The sequence below is a fragment of the Ambystoma mexicanum genome, chromosome 4p (genome assembly GCF_040938575.1).
Source record: "Ambystoma mexicanum isolate Mex_15411 chromosome 4p, UKY_AmexF1_1, whole genome shotgun sequence".
Taxonomy (NCBI): Eukaryota; Metazoa; Chordata; class Amphibia; order Caudata; family Ambystomatidae; genus Ambystoma; species Ambystoma mexicanum.
Genome location: NC_090927.1, coordinates 1,205,583,956 through 1,205,605,877, shown reverse-complemented (window position 1 = coordinate 1,205,605,877; position 21,922 = coordinate 1,205,583,956). Strand labels below are relative to the sequence as shown.

Genomic DNA, 21,922 nt, shown 5'->3' with positions numbered 1-21,922 from the left:
GTCCAAAATCAACTTGTGGATTTGTCCAAATAAGGAGTACGGATTGCATTGTACTTGAGCAACATCACAACACTGCTTTGTGGGACAGATGTTTAGGCGCCACTGGGAAGAAGGGTGGGTGAAAGTTACAGCATGATAAAATGTGGCAAAAGTAAATATTTAATCCCGAGACAAAATGTAGTGTTCAAAACGTGCTACATTTGTGTGAGGTCTGCAGGTAGATGTCCCTCTGCATCGGGTGTTGTTGGCTTGAGAGTACCTTCAGAGAAGCAATCTCACTGAATTCTATAGAACAGCATTTGCTGAGCTGAACACACTTGTGTTCCGTTATTGTACCCAAACACACTATTGGATATAGATGCACACCTGTGTAGAAGGGATACTTTCAAAGGAAATGTTATATCTATCACAAGCTTGGGATGCAGGGAACAACCCTTGCACAAGGAAGAGTAAACAAAGAGTCCTAGACTTAAGGATCCTTGCGTCCCCTGCACACCACTGTACTGAACAGTCAATCATCAATAACAATGTAGATAATTATGAGGAAAAGAACTGGAGGACAAAATTAGTAAAATTCGCGCTAAACGAGTTTTGGGTTCCAGAAACTAAAAGAAAATATTGTTTACCCTTTTGGTAACTCATATAGACTTACATTTCATTCTCCCATAGTAAACAGTTGCCATTCACTGCTGGATCACATTCAGTTCAAGGCCCAGATTTATTAGAGAATCCTTGTAACAACTTGGTAAGTATTATATCCACTCACAAGCAGCTTAAGGTCTATTATTCACACTAGAGAAAGTAGAAATGAAAAGCAAGACAAGGAGGAAATAAAATCTACCATTCAGATAAATCAAAACTACCTGGGTCTGAACGTACACAAGATTCTAGGCACCAGGTCTTACCTCCTACTCCAGGAGCCAACAACCAAAAATAATATCTTCTGCAGCTATCTTCTCATCAAGGGTGTGTATATATATATATATATATATATATATATATATATATATATATATATATTCACCAAGGGTATCAAGTGGTGCGTCTATAATAGTCAAAATAAATGTAATAGGGTCATAAGGGCACTGAAAGTCCTTCTTGTAGTGTTTCAACCACGTATGAAGACTTGGCAAACGGGCAGGGAGAGCGCTCAATAAGTTTGCATTCAACTGCAGACAGCAGTCCTCTTGAGGAGCAGTAGCCTGCATGTTCAAAATGGCCACTTTAACTAGTGCATGCTCAATGATGTAATCACGACATTGAGACAGCGACGTGATGCACTGTTAATGCATTACAAATAACGATTTACAGTAATAATACAGTTTGGACATCAAATAGGCTATTTTATATAGACAAAAAAAACAATACTAGTTCATTAGATTACTGATGACAGGGCAATTAATTCTCAGCTTTCACACTCATGGGTGAAATTCCAGAGTGCTACTGGTAAGATTCTAAATGGGAAGAATGGAAAGTGAAAAGATGAGACTAGAGAGGTTCTAGAAAGGCAATTATTCATAAGACCAGCAAAATGTAAATTATCCAAAATTCATAAATGCACATTATAAGCATCAATAAATGCTGGTAAATATTAGCAAAATGGCCCACCCACTAGCCAGAGCGACTAGAGTGATCCAATTGGTCATTCTACCCATCCAGTTGAATTAGGGCTACAGTACTATGTTCACATTCTGATACTGAACATAGTAGACATCTGGCATCTTAATCCAAATCAGAGTAAAACTACATCTTCATACAATCGTAATCTCATTCAACTAGGGCATAGACCGGCATCACATAGTCATCATTGATTGTGAGTTATGCATTAGGAGGCTGAGGCCTAGTCCTAGATCAGTTAATCTGCATCTGTCTTATTCAGAGTTGCACAAATATATTTTAGGATGGTGTGTTGTCATATTGGTTTAATGGTTACCATCTTTAAGTGAGGTTATATGCCGCATAGCTGGCTGTGACAGCATCCAGTAGGGATATCTACATCAAGCAAGGCTATTCAAAGGCTTTGGCAGCAGTGGGATTGTGCAACCATAGGGTTACACAGACCCAAAGTCAGAAACGTATGTGGAGCTAAGTGGAGTACTACAGGATGACATTTCATTAGAAAGCTCCAAAATGGAACTCCTCGTTAATCTCTGTGGGTCGGAAAGAATCTAGTTTGTCAATTCATGAAAGTTCACGTTGTGAGTTTTTTATTCCGGTCTCTATATACCACCTCTAGCATGACACTGCGCAGCTGGGCAACTGTGTCTATGTTCTGGGAAATATCAGGTGACTGGTGATTTGGCATTGTATGTGCAGATGTTACTCTTATGTTCGTTCCAGCTTTCTTTTGCTTGCCTTGTGGTCCGTCACATATAGAAGATTCCACATGGGCAAGCTCAGACCATAGATAACAGCTAGTGCTGCAGGTGGCAAAGTTTCCAAGTTTGATCTTGGTGCCTGATCGTGGGTGTCCCACACATGCACCTTTCATGAGATTGTTGCAGTTATTGCAACTTCAGTATGGAAATATGCCGTTTCTGCATTTGTGGAGAACAGGTTGTTCAAATGCCGTCTGTTTTTCCTCGTCGACAAGTTCATCAAGTTTCTACCCCTCTTGCATGCGATCATGGGAGGTTGGAGAAAGTTTGTTCAATTGGGTATCAAGCTGAATGAATCTCCAGTTTTTCTTAAATAACCTTGTCAGATGGTGGCTTTGACTAGAGTATTTCATTTAATACAGAAACAGCATCTTTATTTTAGAATTTGGGGCTCAAGAGACCCTGTGTGCATGGTGGGCCATATTACGTGCTGCTTTGACCACTTCAGAAGGATACCCCCCCCCTTTTTGGTGACATCTTACTGCCAGTTTGTCACAGTCAGCCTCAAAAGTTGCTTCATTTTAGATTATTATTCTCAATCTTAAAAAAATGCTATAGGGCAGGTTGTCCTTGAGGTGTCTTGGGTGGTGACTTAAATAGTGTAAAGTGTTGTTGACATCAGTAGATTTACAAAAAAATATTAGTGGTAATTCCATTTTCAACTATTTTAATCTCTATATCAAGAAAGTGTAACTTGGGGTTGCCAGTCTCTATAGTGAATTGTATGCTTTGGTTTATGGAGTTGACATTGTAAAAACTCCCCTTTCCATATGGCAAAAATATTATCGATGTACCTTTTCCGTACAACAAGTTTGGATGACCAATGCTCATGCTGTAGGATATGTGTGCTCTCACAGTAAATCAAATATATTGGCATATACCAGGGCCATGGCTGACCCCATAGATGTCCCAGATGCCTGCAGGTAAAACTGGGTGTTGAAACAGAAAATTTAAAAAAAATTAAGTGTTTTAACCAGTTCTAGCACAAAAAAACGCAACTTGAACGCAACTTGGCAGTGGTCTTCTCGTAGGAGGGCCCACTCAAGTGCTTCCAACCCTTCCATATATGGGATCGATGTATACAGGTTCTGCACATCAAAGGAGACTAGTGTACAGCAGGGAGTAAGTGGGCCTAGCTCTCAAATACATTAGGAAGTAAATATGTGGACGTTTTTTGTACAATAGGTTACAGTACGTTGTCTAGGTAGATGGCTAGAGGATCAAAATATACTACTGGTACCAGCTACTATTGGTCTAAGTGTGTATTCTTTAGATTCTTTTGGATCTTTGGCAGACAAAACGTGTTATTGGGAACTCCTTGTTAAGAAGACTCTGGTTTTGGCATTAATCCATTTGTTATGCAATGCTTACTCTAGTGTGCCCTTAATCAGTGATCCAATCATTGGTGTAGGGTCCTTATCTACCCTAAAGTAAATCCCTGCAGCAGGTTTTGCATAGTGATGTATCCATTATCACCAATGCGTCTTTTGTGTGCTGGTTAAGTGTGAGGGTGTTGTCATCTGCAAGGTTTTTCTAATAAGTTTACTCTGTGGTTTCCTGATGTTAGAAAGGGAAATCTTATTGTGGTTAATGGCCTTCAGGTGTGATACCATCTGATTAACAGGTGCTTTTTGGTTTAATTTCAAGGTAGTCGAATGTCTTAGAGGGTTCCTCATATGGAGGTTGTAGATCAAAAATGTTATTCCTTTCTTCAAAAATCATGCAGTCCTGTGTAAGTGTTAAAGACAGGCATAGATTTAAAACGTCTATCTGCTTTTAGGAGAATTGTTTGCTTGAGATGTTCACGACCGTCACGTGTCTGTTTCTCAACCTTTAATTTCTTAGAACCTCTTCTGGTCTTTTTCTAAAAAAGGAAGAGGTAAAGACACAGATGTTACTAATGTGATAGTTGGAGTCCATGGAATGCTGTCCACATCTGTGTACTATTCTGTCTCTTCATTCCACTAGCTTAGCTGGGGTATCACTGCTGATGTGTGTCGTCCCCCCCCCCCGCCCAGTGTGGTGTTCTGACTCGGGTCTATTGTTTTGTGGGGGTCTATTGGTCTGGTAATATTCCTGCCATGTATAGAGTCTTTCCTGTATGTTTCTAAAGATGTATTATGTCAGATAGAATAGTCTATAGTTCCTCCCTAGCTTTGAAGGCCGAAAGATGTTGTGTTAGGTCACTAATCTCCTTCTAAATGAGATGCCGATTTAGCAAGCTCCTCAATAGTCAGTAAAATAAGGTTAAGCAAACACTTGTTCAGAATTTGCTCCCATTTCTTGAAAAAGTCTGGGCTATCTTTAAATAGATTAGGGCGAAGCTAAACCCTCAAGCCTTTACAGATCCTTTGTGCCCGATAATATTGCACCAAGGTTGATGCGTGTAGTTCTTGTGCGATTTCCCTGCGGATGAGTTTTTCTAGTTGGAAGATTATGTTGTCAGGTTTGGTTGTTAGTGGGGCTGTGGACTCAATGTCCTTAATGAGACCTAGAATTCCGATTTTATCTTCGTCAAAGGCTAGTGTTGTTGCGCACTTATCTTTAAGTAGATAACTTTTAGAGAGGACATAGTCCGAAAGGTTCAAATCCTGGTTGCACCTAAAGTAAGTGGCACTCTCTCCGTGAAGAGGGGATATATTAAACAACACACTATTGACTATAGGTACACACCTCTGTAGATGGGATACGCTCAAAGGAAATGTAATATGCATCACATAAACTTGAGGTGCAGGGGGGAGAAAGGAACAACCCTGACCCAAGAAGAGTAAAACAATGAGAAGATGAGCCCTAGACATACCGTACCTGCCAGAAATTGCATTTAAAAGAGCCTTCAATATCTTTGCTGCTTGCCTCCCAGAGCATCATTGGGCTTAATTTATTTTAGGTACCTTACAAGACTAGAGAGTTTCTTGAATTACTTCTCATTTGCAACCCAAAAAATGTTGCTCATGTCCCGATCATTTGTACCTTGCATAGGCTTGGGTCACGCTCTGCACAAACTACTTGAAAATCTTTACCTAAACTATGGATAAAACACAAGGGCTGATATGCATAGTGGTGGCCCCATAAATAAAAAGGACACCTGCTGAAATTGCTTTTTAATCTTCAGATTTAACAAGTTACATTTTCAAACCATCACAAATCAGACAGAGATGACATAATTCATACTTAATGGTCAGTCTTGTTCCAGCAGAAGGAAAGCCATCGATATACTGTAGTGTTAAACACCAGGATGGGGATGGGCTTGGCTGGTAACTGAATACTAGCCAGAGCTTAGAGTGGGCCTGCTCACCGACTTGGGGCCTTTACCGCCAAGCACGCTCCTCCACAAAACCCTGCTTAATGCTATTGGCACCCAGTGTGCACATATTTTTCAGGAAATGGACTCTACAGCTAAAGCTGGCCATGATGGCCACCATACAATGCAGAAATGGGTCCCTTTATATGGTGATGGCAGCCATTGCGAGGGGCACAGGTGGTGGAACAACTGCTAAGTAGGCAAGTGGGGGTGGGCTTCAGGTAATGAATGTGGGTGGAGACTTAGGAGGCCGAGAAGCAGGACAGGTCGAGGGACAAACATAACATAAGTGGGGGCGGAGGGGGAGCAGGGGGGCGAAGCAGTGTTTGAGGCTAATAAGGAATGTGGTTTCAGTTTGTGCAAACCAGCGTTCCTACCCTCCGAGGTGCTAATGTCACCTTAAAAGAATCCATTCATCATCCAGGCCAGCTCGTAGGTGCAGAATGGTAACCATATACATTACCACTGGCGAGATGTGCTTTAAATGCATTGATAGTGGAGAAGCTATGCATTACATTTCTCAGAATCCAGAGCAGAGCCCCCAGATACTACAGGAAACCAATAAAGCAAGCCAACCAGTTTCCAGTGTCACTTTATTGTTCATTAAATTAGCCTGCCCTTTCCCCACAATTCAGTTTATTTCCCCATTAAATCAGAAACATGAATATCCCTATAAAATGTATCAGATGTTGACATTTCTTTTTGTATGTTGCGAAGGCGCTACAACCATGGGTTTCACAGTGCTCTACCCAAACATCATTAGAGATCATGTGACAGTCTCCAGAATAGAACAATTCGGTCTTCGGTTATTTTTTCAGACGGTGGCGAGAATGTCCCTTTTACGAAAATCCATTGGCAGACAGTTCCATAATTTATCTGCCAACAGCACTAGATCTGCCAAATGCATTTGGATGCTTAAAAGGCATGCATGGGCACCAGGCAGCTATAGGCCAATCGTTGTGGTATAGAAGATGTATGCCACATAAAACACTGCTGGATGTTAATAAAAAAGCCATAAAGCGCTTTATGGGCCAGGTGATCCTGCTCTTGACAGGTAGCCAATGTAGTCTCAGAAACATGAGATATGTGAGCTGATCAAGGGGTACAACTAGTGACAATACTGGCCATAGAGTTGATTTACTCAAAATCTTCGAGTCATTGGTTCCTTGAGGAACAAAAGCAGCTGAGAGCCATTGGAGACAGGGGACCAAAGATGTGGTGTGATGCACATAAATTCAAGACGACAGAGGTGTAGCCTAGTAAGGTCTCTCTAGATAGTATAAGGAAGACATGCCTCCAAGTGCAGACACTTCAGTTGGTTAGCTATTCCGATCATATTCTTGAGCAGATGCAGATCTTAGGTAGTCAAATGCCAGTTCTTCCTGGTTCTGGAGTTCAAGAGTGTTAGAATTTCTGCAGGCAAGCAAGAGTCCGAGGAATAAAGTTTCAAGACTTGCCAAGACTGGTCCTGCTGAATCGAGAGGGTTGTCGCCATCCTCTACAGCACCAAGGCAGCTGGAAATCTATACAAGCACAATGCCAAGTTGCAGGAGGATTCGCTTAATTCTACATTAGAGTTTATAATAGAGTTTGTAATATACCGCCTTGTGATCTTACCCAATGACACATGGTATTCTGCTAATACCTCGCCTCACTGTACCTTGTAACTGCTGCACTACTTGGAACCTATGTACCTTTATTTGTAATGTATGTACCTTCTCAAGAAATGCGCCCAGAGGCCTCTGTGCCACGCGTGCAATACAAAATAAATAAATACAAATACATGGGGGAATGCAGGAGGGCGGACTGATGCATGCTGTGGAAGACTTAACCAAAATTAGGCATACGTTCCACCAATCAGGGGATCCCTCACAGCCAGCTTTGCATCAGGGAGTACAGGGCCCATGTTACATACTTGACCCAAAGTCTCAGGAAGCCCCAGAGGGCAGATATAGTATGTACATACGGGATGAGAATGTGTTTTCCTATATAGCACTTAAGTTCCTGATCCCTGTAATAACAAACACTACCCATTATGACCGCCGAATGATGGACAGCAGAGTCAACCCTGCAGCGAGATTTCAAACGTGAAGTGTGGGCTAACCTCATGCTTGAGGCAACTGCTTAGCTTATGAGCTAGCCACTCTGGCATCTCTGGATTATGAATCGAGAAAGTTCACAAAGCAGTCAAGGTAAGTGAAAAGAGGAAATCCTTTGCACAGTCTCTCGCAGCCAGGTTAGAACACTGCATTTTCTCGATTACTATACATTCTAGAAACACATTTTTCATTAACACGAGAGGCACGTAAGGTGGTTGGAAGCCGTTTCTGATAAAATGAGGAATAACGGGAAGAAGTCTTCCCTCAAAGTCTTTTGCTCTTTGTAACAAAGGGAGGGTCCTGAGGCTGTCAATAGCAAATGAGAACCCCTCTCAAGCTGGGGTGAGAGGTCTAAGGGTTTTTACAAGAGATCGTTCTGCCACCAGATGCGAGGTATGGGATATGGGTGTGCCCCAGTCCCTGTACCTTCCATTTGTGGCTGTTTGCATGAAGTAACGCCTTTTCTTGTTCATGCCTGTAAAGCACAACGCAGGCCAGTCTCTTAACATGTCCCATAAACCAACATCCAGCATACCTAACGAAGATTGGGAGCAGCAGAGAGACAGCAAGGAACTGCTGTGCCGCAGAACAACCTACACAGCAGACCAGCAGCTCAAACTATGCAACACAGACTAGCGCGAGAGACGCAACTTCAGAGGGAGTATGCGCAGCAGGCAAGGCCAGCTACACCATACCCACAGAGACAGTTACCTGAACTACAACAGGGCCTCGAAGTGGTCCCCATGTCAAACCGGTATATGATACACTCTGGCAAGCGGAAACACTAATTGGGACATTGAATGTGATGATAGTGAGCTGCCATTTCCAAATTCAGGCAGGCCCAGGTCTGAGGCTCCCCTTTATGCATTTGTTTACCTCCAACACCTGCTCTGTGGAAAAGAAAAACAGAGGTTGACCCGGGGAACCATGTGAGGGAGAGCGCCAATGGAGGAATAAGGGAGAGGATAAAAGGGGCACAGGAAACAGGAGGGTGCATGTTATTTGGTGAAGTCAAGGGAGGAGAAGGAAGATCTAAAGATCAAGCAGAGGAAGTATGGAGCAGAGGAGCGTGGAGAAGGATTGCTCGAGAAGTATGCAAAGGTGAGGTATTGGTTGGTGAGAGAAAGAGGTACTGGGATGAGCGTGCACACAATGAGTAAGAGTAGGACTAGAGCATGCAGTGGATGAGAAGGTGAAAAAGTAAAAGGAGTGCCAGCGAGGGAAAAAAAAAATCAGGGTGGAGGGGAGAGTAGCAATAGCGTGGTGGGGAGAAAGTAGTGCGGAGAGGGGTGATAGAGAGACATGGAGTAGACAGTGTGAACATCAGAAGGGAGAGACACAGAGCGATTGAGACACAAAGGAGGAGAGTAAAAAGAAAGGAAGGATCAAAAAAATCAGTGTGAGGAGTACAAGGGCGTGAAAGAGAAGGACAAAGCGGGGCCCAAGTGTCTGAAAGGCACCTATCCTTTCACTGGGGAGTCTGGATTATTGACCAACTTTGAGTGAGAGTATAGAAAGGGTATTTTCCATTATGCCATCAGCACCAGGTAGGCAGAATTTCCAGGTAGGCGGAATTTTAAACACCATGGTTTACCGATCTCTAGAGACCATTCTGGGATTGAAGGACACCTGGGCTAGGGAAAGAAGCACCTGCGCTAGAGAGGAACTGCCCTTAGTAAGCCCCTTTATGATTTCTCTTATAAAATCCCTTAAACTGTTGTCGAGTTTGTGTGTTCTTGAGACATCGGTGACATCTTTGCGAACATGCGAGTTTAATGGCGGAATGGAGACGTCTGTTCCAACATCATCAGTTAGTTTAATATGGTCTCTATTTCTTTCATTAACAGTGCTGAGCTAGGATAACACACTCATTTGTCATGGCTAGTTACATAGGCCACTGCACACGCCTTGCATCTGGACTGCATTAAATGTTCTTGCACACGCTTGATTGATACTTCCTGTAAAAACAATCCTTTTGCATATCAAATTTTGAATTTGTTCTTGAAATGTGTCTGGATTCATTTTTACACTAGAGCTTCTACCCACACGAGAGATTTCATAATTCTGCAACCAACGCACTTACTGCAAGTCACACAAGTGCCTGTCTTTGTTCCCCCTCCTCTTCACCTTCCATATATCTTTACGTATTTCAGCCAAGCATCTTAATTTCCCTCAGTCATGCGGAGCAGTCTTCTAACATCACCAATAGCTTCTCTGCTATTCCATGCCTGAATGGCACTCTGCTGTCTAATGGTAACTCCTCTAAAACCAAAGTGATCCTTCTTCCGAGTTAAATGCCAGAAGCCTTATCCCCTCTCCCATTACCTTTTACGTCTGACACCATAATCCCAGACCCAACTACTCGCCCACTGGGGATGACGATGACAAACCCTTTAACACATCCACTGCTTTAGCGGCCAATCAACCATGAATTTTCCACAAAATCAGTCCCCATGTCAACTTTCATTCAAGCGACTTATTGGCACATGGTCCTTAGCAGGTTGGATTACTGCTACAAATGTTACCCTAGACTCGTACCATGTGCCTCTGAACAAGATAGTTAACAGTTTCCCATACCTTGCACAAACTGACCCCCCTCACATATACACCCGCCAACGCGAACCTCACAAACTGTGCACTGCTTTCACAATTGGTGGCTATCCATGCCAAATATATCCATTAAAAACATTTATTTTTCTTTTTTAAAAGAACTTGTCCTCAAATCTATCCACAAGTTATCATTTCCCATGCCATACTTGGCTCAGACTATGTCCTGTTACCCAATCCTATGAACATGATGCACCCAATTCCTTCTCAAACTAACCATCGCACAAAGTCCAAGTTGCCTAGGACGTTTCTGCCTTCAGCTTTCTGGTTCCCTGGATTGAAAATCCCCACCATGCGTGTCAAAATACATTTCATTTTTAATAAATACAAACACATACATTGATTAGAACTGTTTCGGTGGGGGACGGGTGTCGGACAATGAGTTTTTGAAGGTATTAACGTTTATAGATATCTTGTGAGGGACCAGTCTCATTTAATGGGAAATACTACCCTCAACAATCTCCTCATTTGGGAAATCGTTAGATATTGTGTTGCTTCATGTTGTGTCCAAGCTTGGAAAAGACCCTCAGATTCTACCATGTTAAGATCAAAAGAATGCAATTGTATGCTCGGAAACCATCCTATGTGATTTTGGACTCATTTTGTTCTGTGTGGTGGCAGAATAGTGAATAGAAATAACAACTGGACAGGCGTGGGCAGGCTGCGCAATACAAATAAATAAATAAAATAGATGAAAACAGTCGATTTCCCCACGTAAAGTAGATGGCTGGGTATGGCTCATTTACAAATTGCTTTAGTGGCTTATGCATAGCTTCTGCCTCGACTCTGGAGTGAAATGTCTTGCTAGGTCTGTGACAGGTGGTTTGCATATCACGAGAAATGCTCATTTTTGATGCAAACGTATCGAACAATTGCTTCCAATGGTAGAAGTTCCAGAACAATTATGTTGCTTAAGCTCCATAGTGAATTCTTTAGGAAACGCAATTGTGCTTTATTCTCTGGATATGTGCAAGCTAGGTTTATAGACTCAGGTACATTAGTAATTTAACTAGAGTGCAGTGCATACTACATTTCTTGCAAATGAGCTATACGTCATACCTGGCAGTTGAAGTAAATACTTGTATGGTTCCAGTAGGATTCGTTCCGATGTGTCTTGCATCATGGGTAGTATTTAACGCAGATAAAGGAATCCACCTGTGAAAAAAATAAACTTTATGCATTTGAACCTACAGAGCAGGCTTGTTTCTAAACAGCCCTTTAGCGGTCAAAAGTGACACATGCATTTCACAACTGTAAGATACTTCTAGCCAAGTGCCTCACACTGCAATGTTCTAATTGATGTTTCGAAGGAAGGGTCCTGTCTGAGCCAAATATTAGTTATCAGGTAGACCAAAAGTATATTCCTTACCCAGGCAAAAAATCTTTACAACGAGCAAAATGCATATGTAAACTGCACAAGTACTTTAAACCATTGGCGACAAAGATGTAAATAAGTTACATGGTGCAAAACGTGCACTTGCCACGAGCCAACATGGTGTGCTCTGTGTGCATAGAATTGAGGTGGCAAGTGACTTTATGTCTGGCTAGTAGGTTGACATTTTCCCCCCTGAAGAGTTAGGGAGCGCAATCTTCCACACTATATCATATAGCTTGTTCTTGATTCGTTAGAACCGAATGTACCATCCGCAAGCAAATCCCACGCTTGGCAGTGGTCAGAGAAGCGATGGCTAGAAAGTGGACAGTTAGCACATATCAATCTTTCCTTGGCATAATAGGATCAAATTCAGAAGATGTATTAAAATCCAGAAATTGAGAGTCACAGATGGCGTTTTATTAGAAACATCCATATCTTTGCAAACATAATTCGTGCCATAAGGTCAGACTAAGGCCAACAATGAAGGTTATGGTTTGCTCCAATACAAAAGTTTAGGGCAGGGACTGGTTTCTCCAGTCGCAGGCTCCAGTTCCTTATGTCGGCATTGAGCAATTTGACAATTGGAGAGATTATGAATACATTAAAATAGAACACCACCTAGGACTCCCGATAACTGGACATCTGATAACTTCTGGAACATTAATTTACGATAGAAAGACTGGTATAGAGTGTCCACTTTCTGAAATTCTTAAGATATACATTATGAGGAATTTCTCAAAATGTCTTAAAGTCGTCTGAAGCTTTCAGTTTGGGATTTCTTGAAGCAAAAACATAGCATCATCTTCAGGACGCACACACCAGTGTGTCGTTCCCCTAACGGGCTATGCCAGGGGTGCTTCAGTCCTTGTAGAATATACAAAGGCATAATTGGCCACAAGGCTTCTACTTTAATGGTAAATCAAGCAGTCTTCCTTTGGGACAACATTTAGTAGTGGTTGCTTCCGTTTGCTCCTAAACTTTTACGTTCTAATCTTACAGCTGACACGCTAGTCCAAGTCAATATACAAATCTTCTCTGGCAAAGGTACAATAGCAAAGGTTTGTCCAGATGGCCTGTGGAAACCTGCAATTCAAGTTTTTAGAAATTAATGACATTTAGAAATTGACATTAGTCAATAATGGTTTCAAGTAAAGTGCGTGTAGAATTTAAAAGCAACAAACTGGGAAAGTTGCACTGAACGGGTTTAATGGCTGCTTATCTGCTCAGTCAGCTACTAGTAAATAAATCAAATCAATTGCAAAGTTGAAGTTGAGCTTTACCCACAGATGCGCTTGTAGCCTAGGAGTACACCAAACCCAGCACCCTGCTTTTTGAAGATGATGCTGTGCTAGTTTCGAAAATCACCATGTGGTGGGATGAAATGACTGCACAAATTCAATGAGTTTTGCCTTCCCAGGGCTCAACTACAAGACAAAACTCATGGCCTGTTCCTCAATGAGAAAAAAGGACAAGGTAGCTATCCCCCATTTAATAATAGCAATGTATTGAAGGAGTTAATATGTAGGATTATCTTGGGGAATCGGGGAGTGGGGGGGCAGGGGACACTACTGCATATGCGATAAGCTGAGAATAGTCTGAAGACCGACATGGTAAAGCTCAGCCACAAAACGGTCTTTCAGAAACCGTTTAAGAGGAGCTGTCCGTCTCCCCCGTTCTAGAGGTCTATGAAATACTGCTCCTTTGCATTCCCCTGCCACCCCACTTACCCCATCCGCCTCATCCCAGGGGCGCGCCGGCCCCTTGATGTGGTGCCGGCTGCCACACACTCACTCACTGTATGGTCTAAGAGCCATGGTCTTCTGGTTCTTGGCGTCACTCTTGCTCTGCTCCTTCCCCTGCCCAATTTCTGCCCTCCCCGTGCCTTTCTGCATCGCTCCCAGCCAAGACCAGACAGAGTTCAAAGCCAATGCAATCCTTTAGAGGACCAGTAATCTTTACCAAAAAACGGATGAATCCAAACTTATCTGTCCAACCACAAAACAAAATTCTTAAAGAGCTGTTCAGGTTGCTACAGAATAACAACCCAACACGCACATGTTTGCGATTACTCCTTCCATATCTTTTAACTCAGAGCAGTTTCCCTGGAGTGTAAGATTGCTACACATTAGCTTATTGCCTCCTCACTTTACCAAATTCTGATCTCACTACCCCCTCAATCCGTTGTCGAGTCATTCATGTTTGTTTGGGCATCATTGTTTCCTTTGAAACTACTACATCCTCCGAGATGGTCAAACCATTATAGTGCATTAAATCAGGCCCCACTGGATCCATGACCACGGGCAATTATAAACCAATTTAGCTCAGTGGTTGTCCCGCTTAATAGAGCTCATACGCATTCATTCACAGGAGGTTGCTTACAGAAACGGTATTCAAATACAGTTCCCCCTACTTCAACCCTTACATACATTTCAGTCCCAATTTTAGAACCCCTCCCCCACCTACATCTTACTCTCTCAGTGTTAGGTTTTTGTGCTCTGTGTGGTCACCACTGAGAGACATCTTAGAATCCAAGTAGATCCTTAACCCTTTTCAGGCAGGAATGTGAGGGCTGTCGTGTTGAAAGTTTTACACCAAGCTGCCTATGTATCACCACCCTAATATTACTAGAACTGTCAGAGGTGTTCGACATTGTGGACCATTCTATTCGCCTGAAAGTGGGGGGAATTAAGGCTACAGACTTCCCTTAAGATCACCCATTCCTCTCAAATCAAGCTCCATCAATCTCTATGGCTCGGTTCTCATCTCTCTCACATGTCTTCCTTATTTTCTTAAGAGCGCTAATTTAGTGTGTATAAACTGCTTCACAAATGGACTTCTTCATAATTTAATATTTTCCTTTGTTCTGCAGTACCACACTTTTATATAAATCGGGGCCTTGTTGGCTCCCATTTAAAAATCATTAATACAGAAAAGAAAAGGGATAAAGTTGTCCTTAGTGTATTACCAATAGGTAATTTTTCAATAATGGTCCAGGTGAAAGATGTAGGACTATGTTGTTTAGTAATAAAATGTTCCACCAGAGGGGCATTCAGTGAGAAGAGAACAAGAAAACAAACGACCAACACTACATGGAACCAAACTTCTCCGATTGGACACACTCCATGTGGACAATGCAGCGCATGCTCAAGTACAGCCAGGACAAGAACCATAGATATTGGCTGGAAATACCCATGGACACAAAAAAACACTCAAACTGCAACAGCAGTAACATAATCTATCTAATCGAATGTCCGTGCAAGCTACGTTACGTAGGCATGACCACTCGTCCAATCAGAATGTGGATGGCAGAACACAGATCGTGCATCCGAACAAAAAAACTGAAGGCCCCTGTGGTGGAACATTTTATTACTAAACAACATAGTCCTACATCTTTCACCTGGAACATTATTGAAAAATTACCTATTCCAAAAAGAGGCGAGAATATACACACTATGCTATACAAATGTCAACAATTGTGGGTATTCCGCCTGAAAACTGATAAACAGGACCTAAATGAACAAACCAACTGGTAGACCCTAGCAACCATATAAACAAATAGGGATCTACGACTTTCACGTGATGATGGTTGGGATGTCTGTCTGTGCAAACTGCTTTCTTTTGGGCTCTGGCCCTATATGCCAACAGGGTCTGCTTATTTGCATTAAGATTCAAGCGAGTAGACATCGTAAGCACGAGGGGTGATTGCATGCAATCTATATAAGTTATACAGTCACTATCTCATACGATCAGAAGGCGGCCACATAACACTCCCCATATCTGGCTTATTCGAGTGGGGGCCTTCTAATCTATTGGTTATTTATTGTGCATGCACGTGGTTATGTCCAATGCAAAACCCAAATAAACATGACCTCTCACATATCCATGTTAGAGAGGCCTGAAGTACCCCCGTATGCAGAGGGGATAGGAATCATTTGAAACAAGAGGCGCACAGGCAGAACACACACTGTGCACCCAATATGGCTTTTGCATTACAAACTCCCAAGGCACTCGATCCCATACAAGTAAACGTATTGAGATACCCATTTTGTGCTAAAAGATGGTGCGCACGCTGTTCTACCAAGCAGGAGTCCTTCTCCTAACTAACTGCGACCCATTGTGCGTGGGTCGTGTCTAGGGAATCCATACATAAACCCTGCATACGACCACCACAAGGGTTTTGAAAACACTGCTCCTGAGGAAAACTAATCTTATAGGTAAGAGGAGATTACTGCATACAATTTGCATGCCGGTATGCCCTACCTGCTGTCTTTACTGCATCACGAGCCCATATAGGACTCGATGCTACATAACAAAAACACTAGATTAGAATATAATAACAGAATACACACACGCAGGGCGTGTGAAAGCTAGTCTTCTAACTCTAATTCCAATTCCTTGTGTCCCGATTCTAAAACAAATTATATTGTTTCAGATCGCACGTGAATGCGGTAATTAACACGCATCCCCCAATATTAATCACCTACACGCCTGCATGCAGACTTAAGCCAAACGAGAGTAAGTGATGGCACTTAACCAATAAGGGGATCTCTAGAATTGTTTAACTAATGTTATTCAGAGTCCAGTTACTCAACCCAAGTATACTGTCTCTCTGTCCCCTTCCCCTGTCCCCCATTTGTGTATACTATCTGCAGGTGGGGTGAATATAGGAGCAAATGAAGATATCCCTCTTATCACAACAGCATGCTAACACATGCTGTGGCCCTGAAGAAAGTGGGAAATCATCTGTAACCACTGAAACCGGTCAGCCAATACGTGACCTGTTTGTATAAAAAAGATGGCATCAAGGGGCACTTTTTTGATGAAAATAAATAATTGTTACATCTGCTCATTTTCTCTCCCTGGCGGTTATAAAGTGGGCTGTGAATGTCAAACTACACCGGACTAGGAAGTCTGGATGCACACTTGTCCTGTGTAATACCAACTAAGGACAACTTTATCCTTTTTCTTTTCTGTATTAGTAATTTTTAAATAGGAGCCAACAAGACCCCGATTTTGTTTTTATATAAAGTGTGGTACTGCAGAACAAAGGAAAACATTAAATTATGAAGAAGTCCATTTGTGAAGCACTTTATACACACTAAGTTCTTATCTTATCTTCTATCCCCTCACCCTAGATAAGCAATCCACCAGCGCTGGCTAGGGGTAGAAAAACAATAGGGTTTAGTTAGATATGTTGGAGGGCAGGCTACACGAGATTTCTACAACCAGCGGTTCACAGAACTAGTTTTGCCATCAAAACCATTTGGCAGTGTGATCATGCACATTTTAAAGAGTGTGCTCTCATCAATCCGATACATCTTTCCAACAAAATGAAACGTAGTTGGCAGCATGATATTTAGATACAGTAACGTACATTTTACTGTAAACATGGTCCATTCATTGTTTTACAATATCAATACTGCAATTATGCATTATGTAACAACTTAACTTTTTAGGAATTGAATTGCAGGACTCTTAAAAAAAAAATAAAGCCAACACATAGTGGTCTTTGCCAGACAGGATATAGTAAGCTTAATAAAAAACAGTAATGTCCCAAAATGTCACCCTCACCACAGCTGAAAATGCAAAATATATATATATATATATATTATATTATGTAATATAATGGTAATATGAGGGTGCGGGGGTCTCCCCCTGCATATGTATGTGGTGTAAGGAAAGGTTTTAAAAAATTAAAAGTTGCCAATCTTCGGCCGTTGTAATAATAGTGGTCGCAATAATCACATAGATCGTAATAATAAACATATCATCACGATTAAGTCTGGTTTGCAATTAAATATTCGAAATAAAATCTTTCCTAGGAGTCCCACACAGGAGTGGAGGAGATGATTACTGCGTATTACCATGAAATAAGCGAGAAAAAAAAACCTCATGAGAAATGACAGAATTGTTTTTAGCTGAATTTTTTTCATAATGCAGGGGGAGACACCCCCACTTACCTCTACACCTTTACTCCACCCCACATCCATATATTAATTTAAATGTACTACAATCACAACAAATTCGACCAAATAAATGCATCTCATTAGGTAATGTTACATTAGATTATTTCTGGGGATACGATTAACTGCTGCACTCTTTGCATTAGCCCCTGTGAACTTACCGTGAACAGAGAAAAGAGGGAGGAAAGCAGAGTGAGCTGTGCTTTCAGTCAACAGGGTAACTTAAATAGCTAGCTCTGCTACACAAGTGTCCATTTAATTAGCAAACCTACAGCATTGCATAGCAAATTGCACAGCCCCGGTAAAGGGGCCCATGGGTGCTCATTTTACCAAAACGAACCCAGTCTTGTTTTTTCGCCATTTTATTGTTCCTTGTCCTCTCTTGTTGCTTCCCTGACATCCAGTACGGGAAATTCCTTTGTGTGATGTTTATCTTTGGAGGAAGTCCTGTGGACTCTGCATGTATGAAGGCAGGAAGCAAGGGAGATGTCCAAAACCCTGCAGTCCTGTGTCTTCCAGCCTGAGTGTGAGATTCCAGTTCAAACTGAAAGGCTGCATGTCCCGAAAGGATTGCCATTGCTCCCACTTCCCTTCCCACCTCCAGCCCCTTCTTGCCCTTCCCCCACCCCAGGTTTGAATGTTGCAAGGCTGTTTGGCTGGGTTTTTGCATAAGAGTGTGATCCTGGAAGCTGAAGGAGGTAGTCGACCACTGGAACCAAAACCGAAGAGGAAGATGTACAATGTGCGGCTAAAACGATTCCCAGCAACCAGAGAGCCTGCTGTGTACCCAGAACCTGCTGTAGCCCTTCCTTCCAATCGACCTGGGGACTCCGAAAACGAGGACCCCGACCCAGAGGCTGGTGAGACCCACTATACTCCAGACCTCCATTTTGAGCAATCCCATGCTGTGCTGCAACCTTGCGGGGGGGGCTGCAATGCCCTCGGGCCTCGAGCCATTGTGTGGTGCACGGTCTTCCAAATTCCAAATATCGCAGAAACTTTATGGGCATCCTGCTGGACCTCCAGAAACAACTCCCATTTTATTTATTTTTTTATTTATTTTTTTATTTTATTTTTTAAGCGCTGGCATTGATTCCCCATCTCATTTTACATTCCTGTTTAGTTTGTAATTGGACAAGCACCAGAACACAGTTCAGCTTGTATTTTCCACATTTACCTAAATATTAGTGCTTGAATTCCTGTATTGGGTCACAGAGGTGGGCACCTCACTCTCACAGCAAATTCCACCTTAACTTATAATACGATTGGGGTAGTACTGCCTTAAAACCGAGAACTCAGTATCTTCAAATAAAATCAGTTTTACCACAAACAGCAACACATACGTGCAAGATCTATTTCTTGCAAGATCGGACTCAGACTTTCTACACACACCCCATTCCGATTGAAAGCCTACAATTACCAGCATGCAAAGTAATACTAACCGAAATAAATCTAAAGAAACACAGTGAGACTGAAACTATCACAGCCCTAGCCTTGATTCAAATGGCATGCAGATATAGGCAATTCTTCCCTTTCTAATCAGCCATCATTTGCACCTCTTGGTGACAATGGCCACAACATGCATTTTCCATTTACTTTTGTTACCGATAGTAAACACCTTGTTGAGACACTGTGCCATGCCCTTCAAACACAGATGCAGCCGCCTCTTACCGTGCACAATGCTTTTGACTGTTTGCTTTGCATAGAGAGGGGGGGAGGGTGCGAGGTCCAGTGACTTCAGTCACCCAAATAAACACAAAGGAGTACATTTTTTTTTTTTTAAAGAAATAGTATTTTGGCAACGTTAACTGCTCCCCAACGCCAAATTTCCATATTTGCACGGCGCGTGCACTTTTGCATTCTGCTGTGAAAAGTGAGTAAACACTGCCTGGCATGCAGTGTTTGCTTTTAATAAGCATGCTTGCATGTCAGGCAGGGTTTATTTATAAATGTAAACTCCGCCTGCCAAGCTTGCATGACAGGTGGCACTCACAATGGATCCCTATGGGGTCAGCCAGCTTAATGCTACTGCATAAAGCTGGCAGGCCGGATACGGATCTTCAGCATTTGTGCCAGCATGAAAATCCATGCTGGGGAATTTGTATGGCAGAGAGGAAGGGAAGGATGTATACTAATTGACCTTTTCACAAATGACCTAATTTAAAAGGTCAATTAGGACATATATGCAGGGGGAAACCCCACGCAACCCCCCACCCAATCCCTTTATATTATTTATAATCCAAAACCAACCCAATACATATATAAAAATATATAAAGGTCAATTGCGCAGAAGGTCAATTAGGAGCACTATAATCAGGACAAAAGGTCAATTGTAAAAGGTCAATTTGCATTTACATGTATTCTTACTGTTGAAAATGCACTTTTTTCAGATTTTTTTAAATGCATCATTCCTGTGCTGTCCTCAATAGTTAAAATCAGCTCACACACATACACATTCTTTGACTCAACATTCACTCACTTTTATTCACACACAGCATGAGAGGATCAGAAGTGACCTTCCCATACATTTCATATCCCCCCCGCACCATCTTCCAAATAGGCACGTGGAATTATTTTTTTCTACCCTCTTATGAAAATCGGGATTTACTTGAAAATGACCAAAATCCACTTTCCACCCTTTGCCTTGGACAGTTGTGCATTTGAGGGGAAAAAAAGAGCACCACCTTTTTGGCGCAAGTGAAGGGAATGACCATCTCCCCATCAGTTGAACCAAACACGTTTTGAAAATCGTGGCAGTATGGTTTAACCCTACTGATCACTTCTTTATGCTGTACGTTCATTTCAGAGTGTGGTTCGAGGGGTCAGAGGTGTATTAGGAATGGGAAAGACCACACGGGAAGTAAAGGGTGCATGGGGTTTTTACTATGTCTGCGGTCATTAACCCCACATTTTCTCATGAACAGGTATTGTGTAGATACCATTAGCTACAGAGCAGATACTGTGACTGGAATCGTTAACCCCAGAGTATGCACTGTACAGCCATCATTCTCGCAGAGCTGGTATTGTGTCTAATTATTTACCTCAGGGCAGGGATAGTCAGATGTGTAGCAGGTACGAACTGTATCGGAAGTCTTTTGCTCCAGAGCAGGTATTGCTATTCAACTGGGTGTTTCTGCATCTGCAGCCATTAGACCTAGAACAGACACCATCAATGTACCTGCAGTTATTACCCACAGAAGGGTCATGAGACCCAGAGAAAGTACCGGACCGGCAATGTAACGATTAGCGCTGGGGAAGAATTACTTTCAGAGTAGGCACTGGAGAAAGTACCCGTCTGCAATCATTAGCCGGCACAGATGTCACTTACACCAGGCCAGGTGCGTCTGCAATAAGGCTCCCGGAGCCAGCAATGTAGCATAAAAGAGCTTCAGGTGCAGCTACGATGTCTACAATACCAACAGGCTGCCCTGTGTGTAATTTCAAAACTAGATGTTTAGAAAGTCACGTACTTACAATGTTTAATGTTAACGCGATGATTACAACACAACGAATTACAGCTTCAGCTTCTAATTTAAACGATCATTCCCAGAGGTTGCAAAAGGGCTCCTCTTACCAATATAACAAAGGGGTGAGAACGATCTAATATCATGGATGCTAAAAGAAATAAATATAAAATTAATTACAAGAGCTGGATGGATTTTACGCACTCACCCGATGCTGCCTGGAAAGTGAATAGGAGCGTCTGGTAAGGGGGGCCTAATGTTGCTTTAATTCATTGAAACACACATTTAAAGTCCGTATGAAACCCGAGAGCATTGTGTTTGTTTAAAAGTTAGCCGTCATTTTCTGAAATTACTTTAAGACGTCATGACGCTAGCACGTATTTCTGAAATGCCTTTAAATCATCGTGATGTTTACACGTACGACGTGTACCGGAAGAGAATCACGGAGGAACTACAACTCATGTCAGGTTGATTCTAGTTCCCATCCGAGAAACGGACAATCGGTTGTTAGGGCCATTTCTCAAATGGGAAATGCTGCTTCCATGTGAGTGGGCTAGTTCCCATTAGAGAAATTGCCTTTTTGCCCCTAGCGGCCAAGTCATGCATAATGATGGGAACTAGCCCACTCACAATGAGAAGGCTAGTTCCCATTAGACAAATGTCCCTTTTTGCCCCTAGTGTCCAAGTCCTGCATAATAATGGGAATTAGCCCACTCACACTGACAAGGCTAGTTC

At 42.2% G+C, this 21,922-nt stretch overlaps 1 protein-coding gene across 2 annotated transcripts in view; it reads right to left on the bottom strand.

Annotated features, from left to right (window-relative positions):
- The window catches only part of LOC138453734 (geranylgeranyl pyrophosphate synthase), a 67,337-nt gene extending 45,812 nt beyond the window's left edge, over positions 1-21,525 (bottom strand). Inside the window, exons 1-2 of one of the 2 annotated variants that reach the window (XM_069606857.1) lie at positions 21,396-21,525; positions 11,445-11,540 (exon numbers count right to left, since the gene is read on the bottom strand). In XM_069606857.1, coding sequence (XP_069462958.1) covers positions 11,445-11,508 — 64 coding nt within the window. In that variant the 5' untranslated portion in view covers positions 11,509-11,540; positions 21,396-21,525. Of the gene's footprint in view, positions 1-11,444; positions 11,541-20,764; positions 20,880-21,395 lie in introns of those variants that run through there. The other variant, XM_069606858.1, reaches the window with a different exon arrangement.
- Positions 21,526-21,922: the final 397 nt, after the last annotated feature.